The sequence below is a fragment of the Mus caroli genome, unplaced genomic scaffold (assembly GCF_978045245.1).
Source record: "Mus caroli unplaced genomic scaffold, Mus_caroli_1 scaffold_13, whole genome shotgun sequence".
Classification (NCBI taxonomy): Eukaryota; Metazoa; Chordata; class Mammalia; order Rodentia; family Muridae; genus Mus; species Mus caroli.
Window position 1 is genome coordinate 60,897,370 of NW_028227268.1, and position 22,659 is coordinate 60,920,028.

General features: G+C 41.7%; 1 protein-coding gene and 1 pseudogene across 7 annotated transcripts in view; one reads left to right on the top strand and one right to left on the bottom strand.

Annotated features, from left to right (window-relative positions):
- The window catches only part of Specc1 (sperm antigen with calponin homology and coiled-coil domains 1), a 263,508-nt gene that overhangs the window by 46,934 nt on the left and 193,915 nt on the right, over positions 1-22,659 (bottom strand). For all 7 annotated transcript variants that reach the window (XM_029483987.2, XM_085829940.1, XM_029483988.2 and 4 more), the window contains 3 exons: positions 20,805-20,886; positions 15,941-16,094; positions 10,617-10,719 (listed from right to left, as the gene is read on the bottom strand). In XM_029483987.2, the coding sequence (XP_029339847.1) occupies positions 10,617-10,719; positions 15,941-16,094; positions 20,805-20,886 (339 nt within the window). The remainder of the gene's footprint in view (positions 1-10,616; positions 10,720-15,940; positions 16,095-20,804; positions 20,887-22,659) is intronic.
- LOC147001494 (cytochrome c oxidase subunit 6C-2 pseudogene) lies at positions 2,723-3,019 on the top strand (annotated as a pseudogene).

Consider the following 22,659-nt stretch of genomic DNA (forward strand, 5'->3'; position numbering starts at 1 on the left):
AAAAATGCTTTATCAATACTTTTATATCCATACCTTAATTCTATTTATTTATTTTTTAGTTTTGTTGTTGTTGTTTTGTTTTTTGAGACCAGAGTTTCACTGTGTAGCTCTGGTTTGTAACTTCCTATGTAGACTAGGCTGGCTTCAAATTCACAGAGACCTGCCTGCCTATGCTTCACAAGCTATGGTTAAAGGCACGTACCACCGTGTTCAGTTCACGGCCTACTTTTAAAAGGTACAGTTTAGAAGGAAATCACTAGTTTGTTAATGCCCTCATAGCTCTGAGGTGAGAGGGCAGAGGTGTAAATGAATGCAACCCAACAGAATTCTAACGAGAATTCTGAATGTTGCAGTGCCAGGTAAACAAGTTTTCCATAGGAATTGTTTTCCACTTCAGTTTTTTTTTCCTTTTCAAAAAAGACCTGGTTTAATTATTGACTGTAATATTTTTTGATGGTCTTTCCCTCAGACTTTCCATCCCTAAATTACATGTCATAATATAACATTCAATACAAAAAATATATTCACATTATGAATCACAATAAGAAAATGAATATTTGTGAAACGTACCTCCTAAAGAAAATGATGTTGGTCTGCTTTACTTTATTGCTTTATTTGAAGTATGTTTAAACAGACAGACATGCAGTAGGGCTTCATTGAACTAAGAATCTTCCGCACAGCTAACGAAACAATCAGCAGGATGATGAGGAAAGGGAACCCCCATTCATCACGGGTGGAATTGCAACCTAGCACAGCCACTATGGAAATTACTAAAAGTAAATCTACCGTATAACCTTGATTACCTGGCAGAGGGAGAAGGAAGTCCCTGTTGCTGAAGACACTGCACACTTCAGGAAGATCCCTAGGACCTCTGAGCTGGAGCTGACATGACTGCTCCCTCTCTAAAGACCAGCTTCCAGGTACCAGAAGGCACAATGCAAGCTTCCAGAGGCAACTGTCTTAGTCACCGTTCTATCACTGTGAAGAGACACCATGACCAAAGCAGCTCTTATAAGAGAAATCAGGTCACTGAGGGCTTGCTTACAGTTTCAGAGGTTTAGTTCATCATCACGGCAAGGAAAATGGCAGCATGCAGGCAGGCATGGTGTTGGAGAAGTAATTGAGAGCTACATTCTAATTTGCAGGCAGAGATACTGGGCCTGGCATGGGCTTTAGAAACCTTAAAGGTCATCCCCAGTGACACACTTCCTCCAACAAGGCCATCCCTCCTAATCCTTCTCAAATGGATTAGTGGTACTCCCTGCTGACTAGTCATTCATATATATGAGCCTATGGGGGCCATTATTATTCAAACCACCATAGCAAACAAGAGTCTTCCCTAGCTATGACACCTATGAGCCATAACAAGACCAGCAAGCCATGAAACCCCTACCAGTGCAACGGTGGCACATATAACTTGGTGGTAACCAACAGCTCTCCTTAAGATCAGCTCAACAAAAGGAACACCAAACCTGGTACTGGAAATTAACTATTCAAGGTGAAATCATGTGTTTTTGGAGGAGAATCTACAATTAACTAATTTATTAAACCAGATTATTCCTTAACAACAATCTATAAACATTTGTCCTTACACTTACAGATATGGGTAGTCTTCACCCCTCATCAAAGAAACTTCTCTCTGCAACAGACAGACCATTACAGAAAACCACAACCAATTAAAACGCTGAGTTGTGGGAGCCCAGTCTCAATGGATGCATTCAGAAAACATTCCCATACCTAAGGAAGAGGCAGAAATATTGTAAGAGCCAGAGGACCTTTGGCTGTGAAGTTGTGTCTCCAAGTAATATCAGAAAAAGTCTCACCAACATGGCTGCCCAAATGTGAGTTGAACAAGGATACCAAGAAACACGCCAAACTGTTTGGGAAAAAGCCCACAAGGCCTCAACCCTACACGATAAACTACAGACAACTGAGTAAAGCCAGGAGCAGGACAGGTGATCCTCTGCAGGGAAGAGCACACCAAATGGCTTTCTGGTGCCAAGTGGGTAGCCCTAAAAACATACAAGTAACATTATATGAATGCAACAGGTCATACTTAGGAATATATATGCATATGCAAATACACATGCATGCACTAACATCTGACGGTAAAGGAGGCCATGAGTGTGAAGGAGACTGGGGAGCACTAACCTACCTTCCATTCCTAGGATTTGTCTTTTTTTTTTAATGGTTTATTTTTATTGTATGTGCATTGGCCTGCATGTATGTTTGTGTGAAACTGTCAGATGTTTTGGACCTGGAGGTATAGACAGTTGTGAGCCACCATGTGGTTGCTGGCAATTGAACCCAGATCTTCTGGAAGAACAGTCAAGTGCTTTTGACTACGGAGCCATCTCTCTATCTTCACTATGCATTTTTTAATCCAGAAATTTAGAATAAATGGAGACATATAATGTCATTTGTATCTGACTCTTTTCCTCAAAACAGACATCATTTTGGGAGTAGGGCTTAGTTCGGTGAGAGAACCCTAAGTTTAGTCCCCAGTGGTGCAATTCATGTTCAGTGTGGGTGAGGCCCTCATCCAATCCTCAGCACAATATAAAACCTAGGCTGTACCATAAAATTTTATTTTACAATGAAAAAGTGAACTCCTTTGGTACAGTCACTGGGTCTTCCATGCACGTGTGTGCTTGCATGCTGCTGGAACACCATCCATTTCTCCCAGAACTGAAGGACGTTGGTGTGGAGGACAATTACTACCATGACTCCCACTGTGCTGTAGGAACTTGAGCTGTGTGGTCTTCTGGCCAAGCTTCTCCGGGTACATATGGTTGGCGCATTCATACCATTGGCATATTCACTGTGACCCTTGGGAGTTGCAGCTTCTGTGAGTTTGGTGAGGCTGAACCAAGAAAGAAGGCATATGCAGATTTCTTCAGAAATTATGATTCCATGACAGAGTTTTGAAGAAGCAGGGAAGGCTGGTGTCTTTCAGAGTGCAGTGATTACAGACTGTAAAGAATTCTGGGGATTGAGCTCCATAGAAGTTCATCACTGACCTGCGTTCTAAACTATGAAATGGGCCTGCATGGGCTAAGGGATAGTTTCTCCCAATAAACAAACAACTGAGAAATATAGACAAGAAGAAGGGTAAGGAAGAGGGGAAAAGAATTAAGTTATCCTAGATCTATTATTTTCTTGTTTTTGTAGTACTGGGGATGCGATTCCAGCCTTGAACATGCTGCATAAATGTTCTACACCCCTAGGCCCCACTTTTTTTCCCCTCTTATGCCTTTAGGTTTTCCTGAAGCATAATGCTTAAGGGCTTTATAATATTCCGTAACAGACATATACCATAATATATTTAATCCTCCACTATAAGCAATTCTTATTTCCAATTTTTAAAATAATTATAAATAAAAGCATAAAAAATCTGTAATTACATCTTTACAGGCATCTATGACTATTCTTTGGTATATCTAGGAATGAAGAGTAATTCTGTGTTAAGGGGTACACTCATTTTTACAATACCTGTATACACTTCTTTCTTTCTTTTTTTTTTTTTTTTTTTTTTTTTGCTTTTCGAGACAGGGTTTCTCTGTGTAGCCCTGGCTGTCCTGGAGCTCACTTTGTAGACCAGGCTGGCCTCGAACTCAGAAATCCGCCTGCCTCTGCCTCCCGAGTGCTGGGATTAAAGGCGTGCGCCACCACGCCCGGCCTGTATACACTTCTTACCTTCTTCCCTGAAGCTGGTACTCATCTGCTTTGTGTAGGATTCTCGTTCTCACCACATCATCATCACCACCATCACCACCACCACCAACATCATCAAAAATCTTCCCATTCAGTAAGTAAAGAAATGGTATCCCATTCTCCCAACTGCACTGTTTTGATGCCCAGTGTTTAGTTAAACATTTAGTTTAAAACACAATGTTAAAACACATTCTAAGAATGGAGTCCTGGGAGAATTCTGAGTGCTTGTGAGAAAACAAGAGTCTTGAGACCTCAGTTTCTCCAAAACACAGGCTTGTTCTTGGACCGTGCTTTTGTGCCCCTACGGAGTGGAGTAGATAGAAGTGAGTTTACTTTACTCATTGCCACTGGCCACTGTTACTTGTTCACATGCCTCTTTGCAATGTGGGGCTTGTCCTTGGGACTGACACTTTACTCAGGTGACTCTCCTTAACCCGCAGAGTATACATCGTCTGATGCAATGAATAAAGTTGGTATTGCATGAGACTTTAGTTTGCCTAATTTTTAGGCCCTGCTATGCCTGGGTCACACTTTGTGGTAAACAACACAATTTTGTATTTTTGAGTACTTTAGATGTCTGTGACTTATTTTGTTACTTTGTTTTTCTGTATAGAAGTCCAGTGCTCACAAATTTCAAGTGAGCTAACCCTCCATCTCCTGCTAGTGACTTTGTTTTGTTTCGCTGGTTTTTCAAGACAGGGTTTCTCTGTGTAGCCCTGTTATTTGATGTTTTGAGACAGAATCTCCCTATGTAACCCTGACTCTCCTGGAATTCTCTGTGTAGATGAGGCTGGCCTTGAACTCAAGGTACCTGCCCGTTACCCCAAACACGATCCTCTCCTTCCCTCTGCTTGGGATACCACATTTGCAAAGGCTGACTGAGTAGAACTGCAATGATACGAAGAGGTTGGAATGTTGCAGATCCAGAGCCTAAATTATACTTCCTCTTGGGCTAGCTTTAGCCCTCTAAATAGCCACTTTTTGCCCATCTCTGTGCTAAACCTAACATACTGTGATTAACAGACAGATCTTTTGGAAATTATGACTTCCACCAAGCCAAAAGCTAAGAATGTTATCAGACAGCATCTGGATCTCTTAGGAGAGACCCCCGCCATCTTGCTCTAACTGCTTCTCTCGTGTTTCCTCCACTGTATTTTTAAAATACCTTGAGACTCTTTGTTTTGTTACCATAAAGCTACACCAAACTGTTCCCACCTTGGAACAAGGTACCTGGAGTAACTTAGCTCTGTGTTTCCTGGGATATGATCACTCAAATTCAGTTCTTGAATAAACTATCTCTTATTCCCTTTGAGGTGAGAACTCTGGTGTTTTTGTGGGGGTTGTGTTTGTTTTCTATCAACACTATGAATGATTATTTTGGTGGCCTTCTAACTGTACCTTAAAACTAGTTTCTTTACTTCATGTTCAATCCTCACTTAATCATCTCTCAGGTCAGGTTTTAAAAGTAACTATCAGAAGTTGCTATGCTGCTGCTGCTAGCCTCAGGCTGATGCAATACAAACCTGTGCTGACAGCAGCACTCAGATCCCTGCCTACTGGCGTGGATTCTGAACTCAGGGTCTTGCACATAAGCACATAACCCCAAGGACACAGCATCCAGTTTTTAACTACTGCTCCCCTTTCAGCCTTGACACAGCTTACAGTTCATTCTCACTCCTCTCTGGTCTCCTTGCCTATGAAGTAGGCTGTAAACTTTGGGCCTTGGTGAGAATGGGAAGCTAAAATGTGAATCACAATGGAAGGCTCTGGGAGGAAACCATCTTGGTGATGGAGTTTTCTTACTTAATCACTTTTTCTAAGGGAGCTTAAATTATTCCACTAAAGATATGGGCGAAAGGCTGTGAGTGCAGCTCAGTTCTCAGATCACCATGGCGACAATTTTACAAGGTGAGCCCTTGGAAGATGGTTGGGTCCCCTGGTGGGATTATGTCCTTACAAAAGGGGGTTGAGAATTGTCTTACTCCTTTCTATCATGCAAGGACACAGCCAAACCTGTCACCTATTAACAGGAACAGGCCTTCCTCATCACAGATCTGCCTTGATCTTTGATTTCCCAACCCTTAACTATGAAAAGTAACTTCCTATTGTCTGTAAACCATCTGATCTGTGGTATTTTGTAGCAACGTGGAAGGGCTAAGATAGGTAATTCTGGCAATTCAGATATGTGGGCAGCATGGAGAGCCGCAGCCGAAAGTGTACTCTTGACAGTTATGTACCTCAAGATGTCAAGAGTCTGCATGCCGAAAAAGAAGTAGAGTATAGAAGAATGACAAGAATACAAGAAAAGACCCATCACTTTCCCATCTAGTTTAGCAGAAGCTACCATTCAAGTCTGCAGAAAGAGCTGTGAAGTTTGTATGTGGCCTGGTTGTAGATGGAGTGCTGTAAATAGCATTGCTTAGCAACTTTCTCTGTTTCTGTTTCCACATGTTGGGGGCAGGACCTTACCCAGAGGCTCTGGAAAGAATCAGCTTCTTAAGTCAAGTTGTCTTAGCAGACTTCACACTTGCTAACTTTGCCATAACCTGGACTGAATTGCCAGTGTCTACCAGAGCCCAGGACATGGCAAAGCCCTAGGAGCACAGTCAAGGTACATGGAGACAACTATGCCTTGTGCGGCTTAGGAGGCGACTAACAGAGGGCTCTGCAGAGATTTGGAGTGAATTCCACGCAATTCAGGTCAATGTCCCTTGGTGAAGGAAGGCAGAAGGAAAGGAAACCTGTCCTCAGCCCAGCTGGCTGCTGCACTCGTAGCCATGAACCTCACAAATATAGAGCACCCCACAAAGGAACACTGTGGGCATCAATAAGACCTCAACATTCTGATGCTTAACGCTCCTTACTGGCTGTCAGGCAGGGACCCTGAGCCAGAGAACTGGTGTTTAAAGGCTTCCCTTCCTCGCTGTCCATTTCAACTCAACACCTGGCTATATAGAAAGACAGCAAGGTAGAAAGTTATTTGAAGTGAAAACCCATATGGTCTTCAAAGAGATTATGAAACATCTAAACTTTCAATAATTGGTTTTGTCTTTTAAATTCTGTGAGCGTAAGTACAGAGAGCTCCAGATACCATTGTGAACAAAATGGTCTAGCTAAACACTAGTTTGTGAAAGGTCTACATGTGTGATTTATAATTCTTTCTAAACTTACAGACACTTAACAATGAGTGAAAAATATTCTTCAGACATAGTAAGCTGTGGGTTTCATCAAACAAAGTATCCTGAAAACTTAATCCAAAGCATTTACAAAACAAGTTTTGTTAGCAGGAAATATTTTTCTCTCAACTGACTGGAAATATACTGTCGATCTCCTCCCTGCCATTAAATTATAACAGCACACCACAAAGGGCCAGTTTCTTCTGAGAACTATAATTGTCTTTGAACTCCTCTTGTCTGTCCCTGGATCCACTTCTACAGTAGAGAACTGACAGCACCCAGCCAGAGACGACCGCACTGGGCTCAGCCACAGTCGAGGCTGATTGCTCTTCTTGTCTGTTTTCTTCCAGTTTCCACTACCATACTTTCTTGATACTAACCCCCACCCTTCACACAACTGGCATTCTCTTGCTTCTCCTGCTTTTCCATTTCCTCAGCAGCATGGCTGACAAGTAGAGAGATGCTGGCATGGAAATGGTTTCCATTTGTGAGATAGTTCATCCCTTAGCTTATCGAGGGTAAATAGAAATGACTAAGAGAATAAAAATGAGCTAGAAGCAAGTGTGTCCTTTGTTATTTGTCATGGATATGACTAAGTATTTTAAGTTTTGTGACATAAAAGGAGAAATTAAAAAAAACAAGATAAAGGTAATACTACTCTGGATAAACTCTGATTTTAAGTTACTGTATGGTTAATACAACAAAGAGAATCTCAGCCTTGTTCTCAGCTAACTTGGACTTAGCTAAGCCATGGTTACTTGCTAGCTTCTTTCTTCGTCCTGGCTACTTTCAAAGCTTGAGACTGGGAAGCTCTTATATGGTGCTATAACATCAGACTTGTCTGAAGTTTAGCAAAAAGGGGGAAAGGAGCTGAGGATAAGAATTTAGAAGGCATAGCCACTTAGCATTAACTACAGAAGAATAAAGCTTCACCACGTGTTCCTGGCTGAGTCAGAGATCAGCCTACCTCTATCTCTACAGTATTGAGATTAAAGGCATGGATGGAACTAGAAAATATCATCCTGAGTGAGGTAACCCAATCACAAAAGAACACACATGGCATGCACTTACTGATAAGTAGATATCAGCCCAAAAGCTCAGAATACCCACGATAAAATTCACAGACCATATGAAGCTCAAGAAGAAGGAAGACCAAAGTGTGGGTGCTTCGGTCCTTCTTAGAAGAGGTAACAAAATACTCACGTGAGCAATTACAGAGACAAAGTGTGGAGCAGAGACTGCAGGAAAGGCCATCCAGAGACTGCCCTACCTGGGGATCCATCCCATATACAGTCTCCAAATGCAGACACTATTGTGAATGCCAAGAAGTGCATGCTGACTGGAGCCTAATATAGCTGCCTCCTGAGAGGGTCAGCTAGAGCCCGACATATACAGAGGTGGATGCTTGCAGCCAACCATTGAACTGAGCACAGGGTCCCTAACGGAGGAGTTAGAGAAAGGACTGAAGGAGCTGAAGGGGTTTGCAACCCCATAGGAGAAACAATATCAACCAACCAGAGCTCCCAGGGTCTAAACCAAGGAGTGAATACACATGGAGGGACCCATGGCTATAGCCGTACATGTAGCAGAGGATAACCTTGTGGGGAATCAATGAGAGAAGAGGCCGTTTGTCCCGTGAAGGCTCGATGTTCCAGTGTAGGGGAATGCTAGGGTAGGGAGGCAGGAGTGGGTGGTTAAGTGGATTGAGGGCATAGCCTCACAGAAGCAGGATGAGAGAGGGTGGGATAGGAGGTCTCGCGGAGGAGGGAATCGGGAAAGGGGATAATATTTTAAATGTAAATAAATGAAATATCCAATAAAAAAAAAAGCTCATGCTACCATACCCAGCCCTCAGACAAATGACTCCTGGGCAGGATACAAAAAAAGCACTTAACCATGAGAGAAAATATGCATCAATCTGGCTTAGTACAAATTAAGAGCTCTGGGCCAGCAAGAGATTGCTAAGCAGGTGAAAGCACTGGCTTTGACCCCTGAAGCCCACATGAAAGTGGAGAGAATCAACTCTGCAGAGTTGTCCTCTGGTCCCACAGGTGCACTATGGTGGTGTGTATGTGTCCACACACACACATCCACAGATACACAAATTGAAAAAAAAATACAATTTTTTTTATTAAGAGTTTTGTTTTTGGAGTGAAATTTCAAGCCACATGAAAGAATTTGTTGTGCATCTATTAAACAAAAAACTTATATATAAACTATAAAAAAATCTTTAAACTTAAAATTTATGTTTTATTTTATCTATCTATGACTGTTTTGGCTGCATATTTGAATGTGCATCAGCAGGTGTCAGATGCCCTGGAAGAGATGGTGATAACAATGAATGCTTCTAAACACTGAGCCATCTCTCCAGCCCATAGAAAGGATTTTAGAAAGCAATAAAGAAGAAAAGGGGGGAAAGATTTTAAAAATGGGCAGGAGTTTGGCAAGCGGCTCAGTGGTAGAATGCTTTACATGTAAGAGGCTCTATACTCCATCCTCAGGACCAAAAATAAACACAAAGTATAAGTAAGGATGAAGGGCCTGATTGATACATCTCTACAGAGAGAGTGTCCAAATGACCAGTTACCATAAGGTCACTCTCACTAGCCAACAGGCTAACAAAAATCAAAACCATCACAAGCGACTACACCTTAATCCAAGTGACTATGAGAGAGGAGAACGAATGCTGGTGAGAACATACAGAGACAGATGTCCCAGGACTGACGGCGGCATGGCCGACACACAGTTATGAGAAATCTGCTTGGCATCCTCTATCACATCTCATTATGAGCATGCAGTAAGGCCCGGGGATCCCACTCCTAAGTGCCTATGTAGCAGGTATAAGAATGTCAATGGCATAGATAAGTAATGGCAACATCGTAGAATGTCTTGCTAAATAGTTAATAACTTACAGCAATAAAGGATGAATCTTACTCACTTAATACTGTATGAAAAGCCAGACGAAAATATTATATAGCTTTTTGCTCCTTTTATCTAAAAGCTGAGGAAAGGCACTACTACTCAAGCACTTTTACAGAAAACCTGCAAGGGAAAGAAATGAGGCAGACAGGTATATCGGGGAGTGGCAAGGGACTCTGGCTGGAAAGTTATGACAGACTTGTGGGGACTGAACATGGTATTTCTGGATGGGGTTTATGACTTGCTTTTCATTTCATAATGACTAATGAGACTCTAATTCATGCACTTTTATCTTTGTGTGTATTATTTCATAATAAAGGTTTCAACCTATATCAGGTATCACTTCCTTGTCTGCTCTTCTCAGAAAGTAAACACCATCCAGGACAAATAAATCTAAACTAAATGAAAACACTAAAAGCTCTGGAAAAAAAAAAAAACCTTGGAAAACCTTTGGACGCCTTTATGCAAACTCAGAAGCGTTTCCCTCTTTGGGAAGAAGCTTTAGGACAGCTCTGTCTAGGGAGGAATGAGGCAAAAGGTTCCCTTCCTACTGCATATGTGACTACTTACAGATACAGTTTGTGGGATGGACTGCAGACTGGCCTTCTGTCCCCACACCCTGCCTGGCTCTCCTCATTTGGGAGACCTTTGCATAGTACAATACACAAATATCATACCCTCCCTGGGAGTCATGGCTGAGAGAACAGAGATGACATTATATGCAAACCTGGCTACCAAACACATGCACACATGGGACACGTCCAGGCACAGAACCACAAATGCCCATTTGGCAGCACCGCTCCTTACCGCATAACCTTCTGTCTTCTTCTGACACCATTTCAGGAGTGCATTACGCTTAGAGCCACCATACTCCCGGGCCAGGGCTGCCAGAGGGTCTCTTCTTTCAACACTGGTGATGAAGAACACACAGTTAAGGAAGATGCTGGTAGAATGGCTGATGTTTTTGTTCGTTTGTTTTATTTTTGTAGTTTTTTGTTTTTGTTTTATTTTGTTTTTCTGTTTCGAGACCCCAGGCTGGTCTTGAACTCCCTCTACAGGCAAGGATGACTCTGAACTCCTGATCTTCCTATCTCTCTACATCTCAAGTGCTGGGATCACAGGTATGCACTACCACATCTGGCAAGATGCTGACTTTTAAAATCCACAAATATATCAGAAATAACTATATAAGAAAAAGCCAAAATTTAGGCTTATGTAAACAGTAATCTAAAGAAAAGTACTCTACAGCCAAATAAGTCACATTAAAAATACACTATGTCTCATGTTATAAAAGAAATCTAAACTGTACTTGACAAATGTACATCCGAGGACTTCTTTTTCTTTTTTCTTTCTTTCTTTTTTGCTGGAGAGGGGGGAGACTGACTGCTCTTGAAAGGGCACAGGTTTTGTTCCCAGTACTACATGGCGGCTCACGGCTGCCTATAATTGCATTTTCAGAAAATTAGATATTCTCTTCTGGTTTTTCTTTTTCTTTCTTTCTTTCTTTCTTTCTTTCTTTCTTTCTTTCTTTCTTCCTTCCTTCCTTCCTTCCTTCCTTTCTTTCTTTTTTTTTAAGATTTATTTATTGTTATATGTAAGTACACTGTAGCTGTCTTCAGACACACCAGAAGAGGGCATCAGATCTCATTTCAGATGGTTGTGAGCCACCATGTGGTTGCTGGGATTTGAACTCAGGACCTTTGGAAGAGCAGTCAGTGCTCTTACCCGCTGAGCCATCTCACCAGCCCCTCTTCTGGTTTCTGAGGGCTCATGCATACGTGTGGTATACAAACATACACATGAAATAAAAAAATACATCTTTAAAATTTATTCATCTGGGTTTTTGTTCAGTGGAATACAACATCATTTGAGTACAACATGCCTATACATGGCTACCCTTTAGCATGTAAACGGTAGAGAAAAAGACAGAGTCAAACCTCAAACTAGGTGCTAGGACTAGAGAGGAAGGGAAAATTAGTAAAATGAAATGACTCCAAGTCTTTGCCCAGTTTCCATGGATTCTAGGCACAGGATGAGATGATATCACTACTTATAATATCTTAGCATCCTAACAGCAAGTGTTTAGGAGGCCACTGTTGGCCTAGTTAAAATTATTCAAATGTTAAGAAGAGATTCAAAATCATACAGTGCTTCTAGCATGGGGTCATGGAGTCAGAAGTATACTGATATAGGAGTTTTGAGGTGTACTCTATTTCATAATGGAGAAAGAAAGATTTACCAAAGGGCAAACAACCACAATGGGATAGGAATTATCAATCCACTCCTAAGGTAGATAGATATAATTGAGACACCGACCCAAGAAGGTAGCAAGGTAGCATTCTTACAACAGTAAAAAGATAGCCAAGTATGTGCCAGTCAGCAGACAAATAAGTTGAGGTCCAGTCACACTCATAGAATATTCCATAGTGAGAAAAGATACAGCAATTATATAATGTCACAGAATCCCAACTTACCATAGGTCCAAAGCAACAGGGCCAAGAGAACATAGGCTGCACCCTTCAAACCAATGGCCAGAACAACCTTTCTCTTTGGATAGCTTAGTCGTCTTAGTTACACGACGGAAAGCTGGTCAATAAAGGTCCCCCTGCCCACCCTTTCTTCCCCTTCCCAGCGTGGAGACAGACTTTGTGCAAAGTTCTCCCCTGAATCTGACTAGGCCTGGGAAAAGATGAACACAGCTATCTTCAGCCGTCATTCACCAGCCAGATCCACAGAGGAAGAAACCCTGAGTCAGACACTACAACCAGAGCATGTGCTCAAAGGATATTTTACTGCCCTCCTAAAGCTCACCCGACACCCACCTGCCCCGCCCTGGAAAAGGCTGTTTAGGTTTTAACTAGTCAACCTTTTCTTTCAATCTCACACTTTGTACATTAACAACATTTTGTATATTTTTCTTGTTAATCTACTCCCAACTTAATTTACAAGCTAAAATTGTAAACCCTTTAGAGGAAAACAACAAAAAACTTTTATATGTGTGCACAGAGAGAATGTATGGATGAAGGTACACGTGTATGTAGCACATATGTGGATAGTAGAGGTCGGTGTCAACTGTCCTCCATAACTGTTCTCCATCTTTTGACACAGGGTCTTTTACCACACTTGGGGCTGGCTCATCGATTGGCTAGACTGGCTGGTGAGAGCTCTGGGGATCCACTACTGTCTTGACACCCCCCACCCCCTGCTCTCCACACTAGGGTTACAGACAAGGTCAGGGGTGGGGATCTAAACTCAGGTTCCCATGCTCACACAGAAGATACTTTACCAGACTAGCCATCTCTCCAGTCCCTTAATATAATATGTTTTTCAATAATTTTAACCAAGGAATGGATGATTCTAGGTCTTAGAAATATAAACTAATATAGCAGTTTTTTTAAAAAGCACTTGAAATATGCACTAAAAACTTTCTTGTACAATTTGCTGACTACCTTTCCATGTATATGGACAATTTATAAAATTAAGCCATAGTGACCACACCTGGAATTATGTCATTCTTTATAACTGAACAATTAAAGTAAATAAGTTTCTTGATAAATGAGAAGCCAACAAATTTACCATTAAAAATACTTAAAATATAAGTGGCTAGGGAGATGGTTCAGTAGGTCAGAGCACCTGCTCTAAAGGCAGAGGACCTGAGTCAAAACCCCCACCAACATAAAAGGCAGATAGGGTCAATCCTGCCTGAGATGCCAGTGTGGAGAATGGGGACAGATACCTCCTAGGGCTTACTAGCCACTCAGCCAGCCTAGCCAAAACGGAAAGCTGCAAGCTCAGTAAGAAATTCTGTGTCCAAAAAAAGGTGGAGAGCAAGAGAAGAACATTCTGTGTCACACAAATAATAGTAATAATTAATAATAAAAAAACAAGATATTTAATAATAGAGGTTAAAATTTTATTCTATTTTGAGACCGGGACTCACTAGGTATCCAAGACTGGCCTTGAACTCCTCATCTTTCTACCTCAGCTTCTTCTAGGCATAACTGACTAAGCATAGCTACAGATTAAATGTCTAATGCAAAAATTCCAGGGCTGGCAAGATGGTTCATCACTTGCTGAACTGAATCCAAACCTTGTTGATACTTATGTGGTAGAAGTTGTTCTCTGACTTCCACATGCACACTGTGGCACATGCTCTCACAAAGATAAATGCAATTTTAAAAATCTAATCTCAGTAACATGAATGTATAAGACATAAGACTTTAAAATCACTAAACTGACCTTTTATGAAGAAAATGTATACTATAAATATTCTACCTTTGAGTTTATGGCATTGTTTTGAGAGTATCACTAATTCTGGTCCTTCTAATCTGTTTCTATCAGTTAACCTGAAGATAGTAGGATGATCTGTATTTGGGACTTTTATAAACCTATTAAAACATCTGACTTTACCTATTTGGAATCAAATATCAGTTACATTCCAAAGATACAGGATCTGAATATATTCAGTCTCACAAACTTTCCCACAAGACCCACATGGATGATTACAGTACTATAAAGCTCTTATTCCTGAAGGAGACAGTTTTGTAGACTCATCTAGGGTGAACTATTATGTAGAACACAAGGCAAGGCACTGGGAAAGATACCCAAACATAGAATGAAATTACACATCCAAATGAGTGGAAGACATCCAAGTGGGATTTGAACTTAGGCCCTCCTCTGCTTTCATGGGAGAGGCTCTGACCTATTGAGCCATCTCATATATACTATTTTTGATGGTAGATTCATTAGTCTTCCATTTATCTTGGAGTGAAGGGCTAAGCCATCACTGCAGATGAGGGGGATGGAGCTAAGCTTCAGACCCTGAAGAGCAGAATGCAAAGTGATGACTACTCCAGGGACTTCTGAGAGGGCTGCAGTAGGACACCAGGTGCTTCATTCAGAAGACTAACAACATGGAAAAGAAGGGAGGACTCCGGAAAGAAGGGAATCAAGAAATGCATTTGTGGGATGTTGGCCAAGGGCACCAGCAGGGAGTAGGTAATAGAACCATGGATGTAAAGATGGGCTTTTGGCAACCGCCTCATCAGCCCCACTGTTCATTCTCTCCTCTGCTGCATGCTACACGTCTTTGCTAACATCCCTTTAAACACTGATCCTAAAACGTCTCTCTAATCCTCTTTCTATGCCACTGTGTTCTCAATAATCTTGCTTAAATAGCAGGTCTGCTCTTAATCACTACTCAAAAACAAAAACACAATACCACAGTCTTAGTGGTTCCCCACTGCTTTACCAAAATAAGTATGAAGCTCTTTTTTGGCAATGCAGACTGTTTGCAACAGGGCTCCAGCCTGCCTTTCCGGCTGTAACTCTCCAGCTATCTACCTGGAGTGGCTGGGAGCCTGCTGTATGTTTGGCAGGGCCTTCTAAAGGGCCCCAGTTGAGTTCCACCCATCATTCACAGCTACTGGCAGAGACCCCTCTATTCTCTAGGATCCCTGATCCACCAACAAACTCTCAAGTACTTTTGCTCAAACTTTAAAGATTTATTTATTTACTTTATAGATATATGTGTGTGCCTGAATGTATGTATATATGTGTACCACAGAAGTACATGTGCTCTTGGAGGTCAGAAGAGGGTGGAGAATCCCCTGGAAATAAAGTTTTAGGCACTTGGGAGTCATCTGATAGGGGTGCTAGGAACTGAATCTGGGTCCAGCAGCAAGTGCTCTTAGCCAGTAAGCCAACTCTCCAAGGCCCACTCTCCTTAAACTTTAACGCTTTAAAAACTTTATCTTTATTGGTGTGTGTGTGTGTGTGTGTGTGTGTGTGTATGTGTAGCACTGTGTGCCAATGCATGCGTGTGGAGGTTAGAAGACAACTTTGTAGAGTTGGTTCTCTCTTGTATGTGGATTTGGGTGATTGAATTCAGGTCATCGAGGCTTGCGGGACAAGAGACTTTATTCATCAATACATCTCAGAGCTCCTGCTTAAAAAAGGTACAGTCTTTCATTTGATTTTGGCCCAAATCGCTATGTAGTATCATCTTAATAGACTTGTTGAAGGTGTGTTTTACATCTTAATTGCTGTCATTCAGAAGTAAGCTGACTGTGGATGAGACAGAAGGAGGCAGACCATGTTCATCGCATTTCTTATACTTTAAAATTCAGTACCTGAGCTTGCTTGGCTTCAGACCCCCGGTGGACGCACTCAGCAGTCTGGTGTTCCCAAAGCCCAGGGAGGGGGGTCTGCTCAGGGACTCCAGTGAGGGACTCTTTCGGAGGTAAGGGTCTGACTTCCGGTCCTCGGCCCTTCCCTTCAGAAGATCTGTATGAATAAATTACATTGTCACCTACTTCTAAAGGAGAGTAATCTGGTTATCAGACTTTATGCTCAAGTACAAAGACATATCTACATAAATATGTGCATATACTCACACATGTACATATTTTTTTCTTTCTGGAGTAATAAAAATGAAATAGGGACATGGTATCTTCTATCTCCAGGCAGGACTACACACATTCTCTGTAAAGCCTTGGGCCAGTGTGGATAGCTCAGCTGTTCAGAGTGCTTACTAAACAATCATAAGGACCTGAGTTCAGACCTCAGCAAGCGAGGTGTCCTGTGCACATCTGAAACCCCAACCCCAATAGGAATGAAAACAGAGAATTTCTGGTGCTTGCTAGCTCACAGCTGAACCTCAGACCTAGGGGATGCATCTCAGGAGGATTAGGTGGTGAATGATGGAGACTTTTGACCTCTTCCTATGTTCACAGATGCACACATCTACACTCACACAAATAAATAAACAAATAAAATTTAAAAAAATCTTTTAAAAAAGGATCTAGTTGAACTGCAGAAATGAGTCCGTGGTTATAAGCACTGGCTGGGTTTAATTCCTAGCACCGAGCTAATGGCTCACAACCATCTATAACTCCAGTCCTAGGGGGATCCAACATCCTCTTTTGGCCTCCTCAGGTACCAGGCACATCAGGCACACAGACAACATGCAGGCAAAACACCCATACATGTAAGAGAAAAAGAAAAAGAAAGGAAAGCCTAGTGCCAAAGTAGCCCTTTGTTCAAAAATGATTATTAATTTTCACACAGTTATCAAAGTATTAAGTAAAGTAAGGGCCTTCTAAGAGCCTTGTGCAATTAGCCCTTTAGGACACCTACTCCTCTAGCCCAGGCTCTAGCTAGTGTGTTTGCTTTATGATATCACAGAGAAAAAGCTGGTAGGAAAATGTCTCATGTGACTGTCAGGTAGCAGCAGACGAAAAGCTGGAAAGCAAGAACAATTGTCCACATGAGAAAAAGTTGTTTCAATTACAGACTTATAGTTCACTAAAAACTGAGCAAAAATATTTTAAAAGGTTATTTCTGCTCCTTTCATATTAGCATTAGTGAAAACAGGTACTAGAATGAGCTGAATTCTCCAGATTTCTCAAAGATTATAAAAGCAAAAACAAGCAAAAAAATACTTAAGGGTGGTGTATATAGGGTGGAAGCTGGAGCTATGAGGCTCAGGTGATTAGCTGTACATCACAGGACAGCTGGAGCCACCTTCTGTCACCCTCAGTCACAGAAGAAAACAGTACCTCTTTAGCTAATAGCCATCAATTATGGGCATGATGTTGGGGGTGAGGCCAATTAGGTCTGAATAGCAGAGAAAAACAGTTCTACATCACTGAAGAGAACAACAAAAACAGGACATTAATCTGCAGTTAGGATGACCTCAGTGTTGACAAGCAGTTGCTGGAAATGGCTGGAAGCAAACAGTTTTCACTATGCAGTCCTTTATTACAGTAAACAGAATCATCTCTGGGAGACAGGTGCCTAGAGGGTAAGGAAGGAGGAGGCCAGTCAAATGAGCTCCACAGCAGTAATTGTGGCCTCAACTTTATTATTTATCTTGTCAATCAAGAGAATGGTTCTTTAGATAATTAGGAAATTTGGAAGTTGGTAGAACACCCTCAGAAAGACATAAAAACATGATCACCCACAGAGTACAGTAACATAGTAAATTTTATGTTGTATAGCTTTTACCAACATTAGAAGATTAAAGATTCACCTAGCACTGTTTGAGCAAGTAAGTTACTCCCTGTTTCACACTGCATAATGAGCATGTGCTATATTACATAATGATGCAGACAGGTTTCCAATCTTCTGTTTTGGCCTCCACCCTTCATTTCTGGGAAAGAGTTGCTCAGACTTGAATGCTTTTAGGTTGCAGCCATACTAACTCCCCAAGCCCTGGGTACTTAAGAATGTATTAAACCAGTTCTGCCTATACTTTGTAAATGGAACAGCAAAGGCAACATGACAGTGCATCTTTTTTTTTAATTGTGTATATGAATACACTGTCACTCTCTTCAGGCACGTTAGAAGAGGGCATTGGATTCCACTCCAGATGGTTGTGAGCCACCATGTGGTTGCTGGGAATTGAACTCAGGACCTCTGGAAGAGCAGTCAGTACTCTTAACCGCTGAGTCACCTCTCCATCCCAACAGTGCATCTTTTTACAACAGCATGTATGACATCTTTAAAGCTCGCTGTAAAGGCCTACTGCTCTCACACACACAAATCCTTTCACAGTCTCTCTGTGGGGCTAGAGAGAGAGCTTAGGTTAACAACACTGGCTGTTCTTGCAGAAGACCTGATTTCAGTTACCAGCACTTACATGGCAGCTCACAGCTGTCTATACCAGTTCTCTGGGGTCTGACACTTTCTTTTGGCTTCCCTGAGCACTGCATACATGTGGTGCACACATGTACACTAAGGAATACACACACATTAATGATAACAACAACAACACTATGCTCAAGGCCTACAATATACCGTGGGTGAAGGTGCTTGCTGCACACTACAAACCATGTGAAAATAGCAGGAGAGAAACAACTCTACAAAGTTGTCTTCTGACCTCTACATATGTGCGGTGGTATATGCATATTTACACATACAATACACGCATGTACAATAATAATCAACAAAATTAATAACTCCACCCTCATTGTCCTTGATGGTATTCCTGCTGGTCATCCAAAACTACGATGGAGATGTGCAAAGATAATATTATTAACATTCTTTTTTGGCCTCCTGACACAGAGGCCACTTTACAACCTGTGGATCAAGGAGTATTTCTGACTTTCAATGTTTACTATACAGAAATTTCAAAAGCTATAGCTGCCACAAATAATGATTGCTCCCATGAATCTGAACAACAAAGTGGACTGCTCTCGGGAGAGACGCAGCACTTGAGATGCCACTGGGAACTCGGTAATCCACGGGAGGAGGTAAAAACGTCAATCTTAATTCGAGTTTGGAAGCAGTGACCCCAGCCCTCAGTGGTGACTTTGAGGAGTCCCAGACATCAGTGGTGGGGATCACTGCAGATGGGAAAATGGCAAAGACACTAGATTGGCACAGGGGCCCAAGGAGGAGACTGAACTGCTGCCATCACAGGAGAAAACGTTAGTGGGTAATGAGTTGTTCCTTTTAGAGGAGCAAAGAAAGCCATTTCTTGAGAAAGAATCTCTGCCTGCTGAAGGTGCTATGAGCACTGAAAATGGTAACAAAGGATTTAGAGTACGGAATAAACTCAGGGGAAAGCCATGTTTTGAAAGAAGTGACTCTAATTTTGAAAGAAATGCTATGTGGGAAAGAAAAAACCCTTGCGAAAGCCAAGGTCAGGTGACACAGTAAATGTCACTGGTAAGAACTGCCACCATTATCCCAGCTTAGCAAGCACTACCTGATCTAAATCAGTAGCCATCAACATAAAGGCAAGACCCGCTGTCTGATAAAAGATGCTAAATTGCTGAAGGCGGAGATGACCATCAGTGATAAGACATAATGATTAAGCAAGCTATGTGTAGTTTTAGATGTAATGCTATTGCATACCTAAGTTACAACACAGAGCAGGCATGACTTTCTGCGTCTGACTTCACTGTGGTATTAGTTTGGTTCCAGTCCCTTGCAGAAAACTAACATTTACTAGACCAAAAACGCTGTTGTTCTCTTTTTCTGAGCATATCAATAGGTTCAGCAGACAATAGCATGGAACGTGACTAACAGCAAGTATTTCTATGATGCCCACGACATACCAGGCAGTATCCTCAGTGTTTTAAGTGAATCAGTTCAATCCTTCAAATGACACTTTGAAGTAGGCTCTTTCTTTTCTTTTCTTTTTTTTAGGATCAATTTTAAGTTAAGTGTATATGTGTGACTGTAAGTTTATACACATGAATGCAGGTGCCCCTAGAGGCCAAAAGAGGCTGTCAGATCCTCCGGAGTTAAAGGTGAGCCACTTAATGTGGGTGCTGGAAAGCAAACTGGTCCTCTGCAAGAACAGGAAGTGCTCTTGACCACTGTGCTTGCTACCTTCCCAGTGTCAGAAATGTGTCTATCTTAAGACATGATGAAAGCAAAACACAACAAAGCCAAAGCTAGATAGAGGGGAGTGGTAGTGCCAAGAGACTCAAGGCCAAGCAGGGCTTTGCTTACTGTCTTTTCGTTGGCGATACCTCTGCACCATCAGCACAGGAGACTTGGCAGGAATGAAAATGTGACTGATGAGACCTCTGCCTCACTGTCAGGATTTGAGTTTGAAAAGGATACAGTGCAACAAGAGGAAAGGATGATTCTCAGAGGCAGCAAGACCTAAAGATGGTGCATTTAAAGACCCGAGATATCAGTGGACAAACACAAAGCCAGACAAGGGCTTCTGCATAAACATAGTTACTTTTTTTTTTAAGAAGAGAGGATATGTCTTGAGATTCAGCTTATTAAAAACAATACAAATCCAGGCCAGTTGGCATGTCTCTTGAATCCACCCACACTGAGGAGGGCAGCAAGCAGGAGATCCTCCTTCTAGCACGAACTGCACATTTGGCTCTAAAGGGCACAATGTGCACCCCGAGGCGATGAAATCGGCAGAAATAAACACCACCAATTAGTTTTCCAAGTTCAAGTTCATGCAACAAAAAGTGAACACCACTAAAACAGGCCAAAAGTGTTGTGTTTTCAGTCGTTTACCAGAGAGGGGAAGGTCCGGCAGGTCCAAGCGCTGAGGCGTCCCTTTGCTGGCTGGCTTCATGCTGCTGTATGTTGAATGTCTCTGTCAAAACCAAAGGTCACATCAGCATGAAGAGCTTTCGACATAAGAACACAACACAAGTACACGCTGCTGTGCCTGCACACAATCCTAAGCACCTCAGAACACCCAGGAGGCTTTGAAAATAACTTAATAGTTTAACAGTAACAAGCCCAACAGGCTTAGACAGAACACATGAAAGATAATCCCCAGTTCACTTCTGCCATGTAGTTCACTCTCCCACAGGCAACTGCTTTATGAACATATCCTTTCTGGAATATTCTATACATTCGCAGAGATATACGTAAAAATAATTTTTTAAGTAAAGTGGAACAGCATGCCTGATCTCAGCACTGGGAATCCTCTGGATCTCCAGGGCAGGAGACTCATGAAGTGGTGGGGAGGGAGGGGTGCAGAAAAGGGAGGGGGGATTGCTGGCCAGCCAATCTAGCCAGCTGGTCAGTTCCAGGGTCATTGGAAGACCCGATCTCAAAAAATAAGATGGAAAGCCAAGATGAAGACACTTGATGTTGACCTCTGGCTTCACATATATATGCACAAATATGCACATATACACAGACATGATACGCCACATATGCACGTACTACACACACACACACACACACACACACCTACCTTTTGGTTTTTAATGATTAATGAGTATATGTAAAGGTGATCTATTTCATATAAACTACCCACCTTGTCTATAAAAGCACAAATGTTAGCACCTACTAGACTTACTTGGTGCCATTTGGCTTTGTTTGTTGAATACATCTTGGAGATAATTAATTCTATGTTGGTGGCCTGGAGCTGCACTGCAGAATGAGTGGCCGCACGACCCAGAGGGTCTTCTGCAGCCTGACTGATCCCCTGCACTTCAATGCCTTAGCCAGAAAATGATGTGTCATCAATCGTGCCATGGTGATTGCTGGGAGGGTTTTTAGATGACTAAAGGTACATTCAGAACAATACAAGCAGATCACTGCACACGATGATCATCTCATGGGTTAGCCACTATTGTTTCCATAGTTCACTGGACCCACCCTCTATGAACAGCAGTACTGACCTTCATACTGGTGTTATGAACACTGTTTATACACATGTTATAAAATAAAGAATTCTCTTAAGAATTCTTTATTTAAGAATTTAAGAATTTAAATAATTCTTTATTTAAGAATTCTTTACTTAAGAATTTAGGTAAAATTGTAGAATATAATTTTCAAAAAATGTTTTAAAATGTTTTTGAAGTCAGCATGTGAAGCAAAAGATTCCTAACAATTTAGCCTTATAAGGAAACATCTAAAATTTCACCACTAAGTATGATTACTAGCACTAAATCAGATTAAAGAATTTCCCAGAGAGGAGCTGGAAGTACGATTCAATGGTTAAGAGCAGTGGGTACTCTTCCAAAGAAACCAGATTCAATTCATAGCACCCATATGGCAGCTCGCTACCACCTGTAACTCTAGGTACAGAGGATCTGATAATCTCTTCTGGCCTCCAAAGGCAGTTTGCATGCCCATGGTACAAACATATACATGCAGGTAAAACATCCATTCACATAAAAGCTTTTTAAAAACATATGAGAGAGAGAGAGAGAGAGAGAGAGAGAGAGAGAGAGAGAGAGAGAGAGAGAGAGAGACAGAATGAATACTGGCACCTGTATGACACAATTAGGAAAACAGCTTACATAATTGTGCTGGCTACTTTTATGTCAACTTGACATGAGCTAGAGTCATTTAAGAAGAGGGTAGCTCATATAATTTTTAATGGGTTCTTTTTTATTGTTGTTTGTGC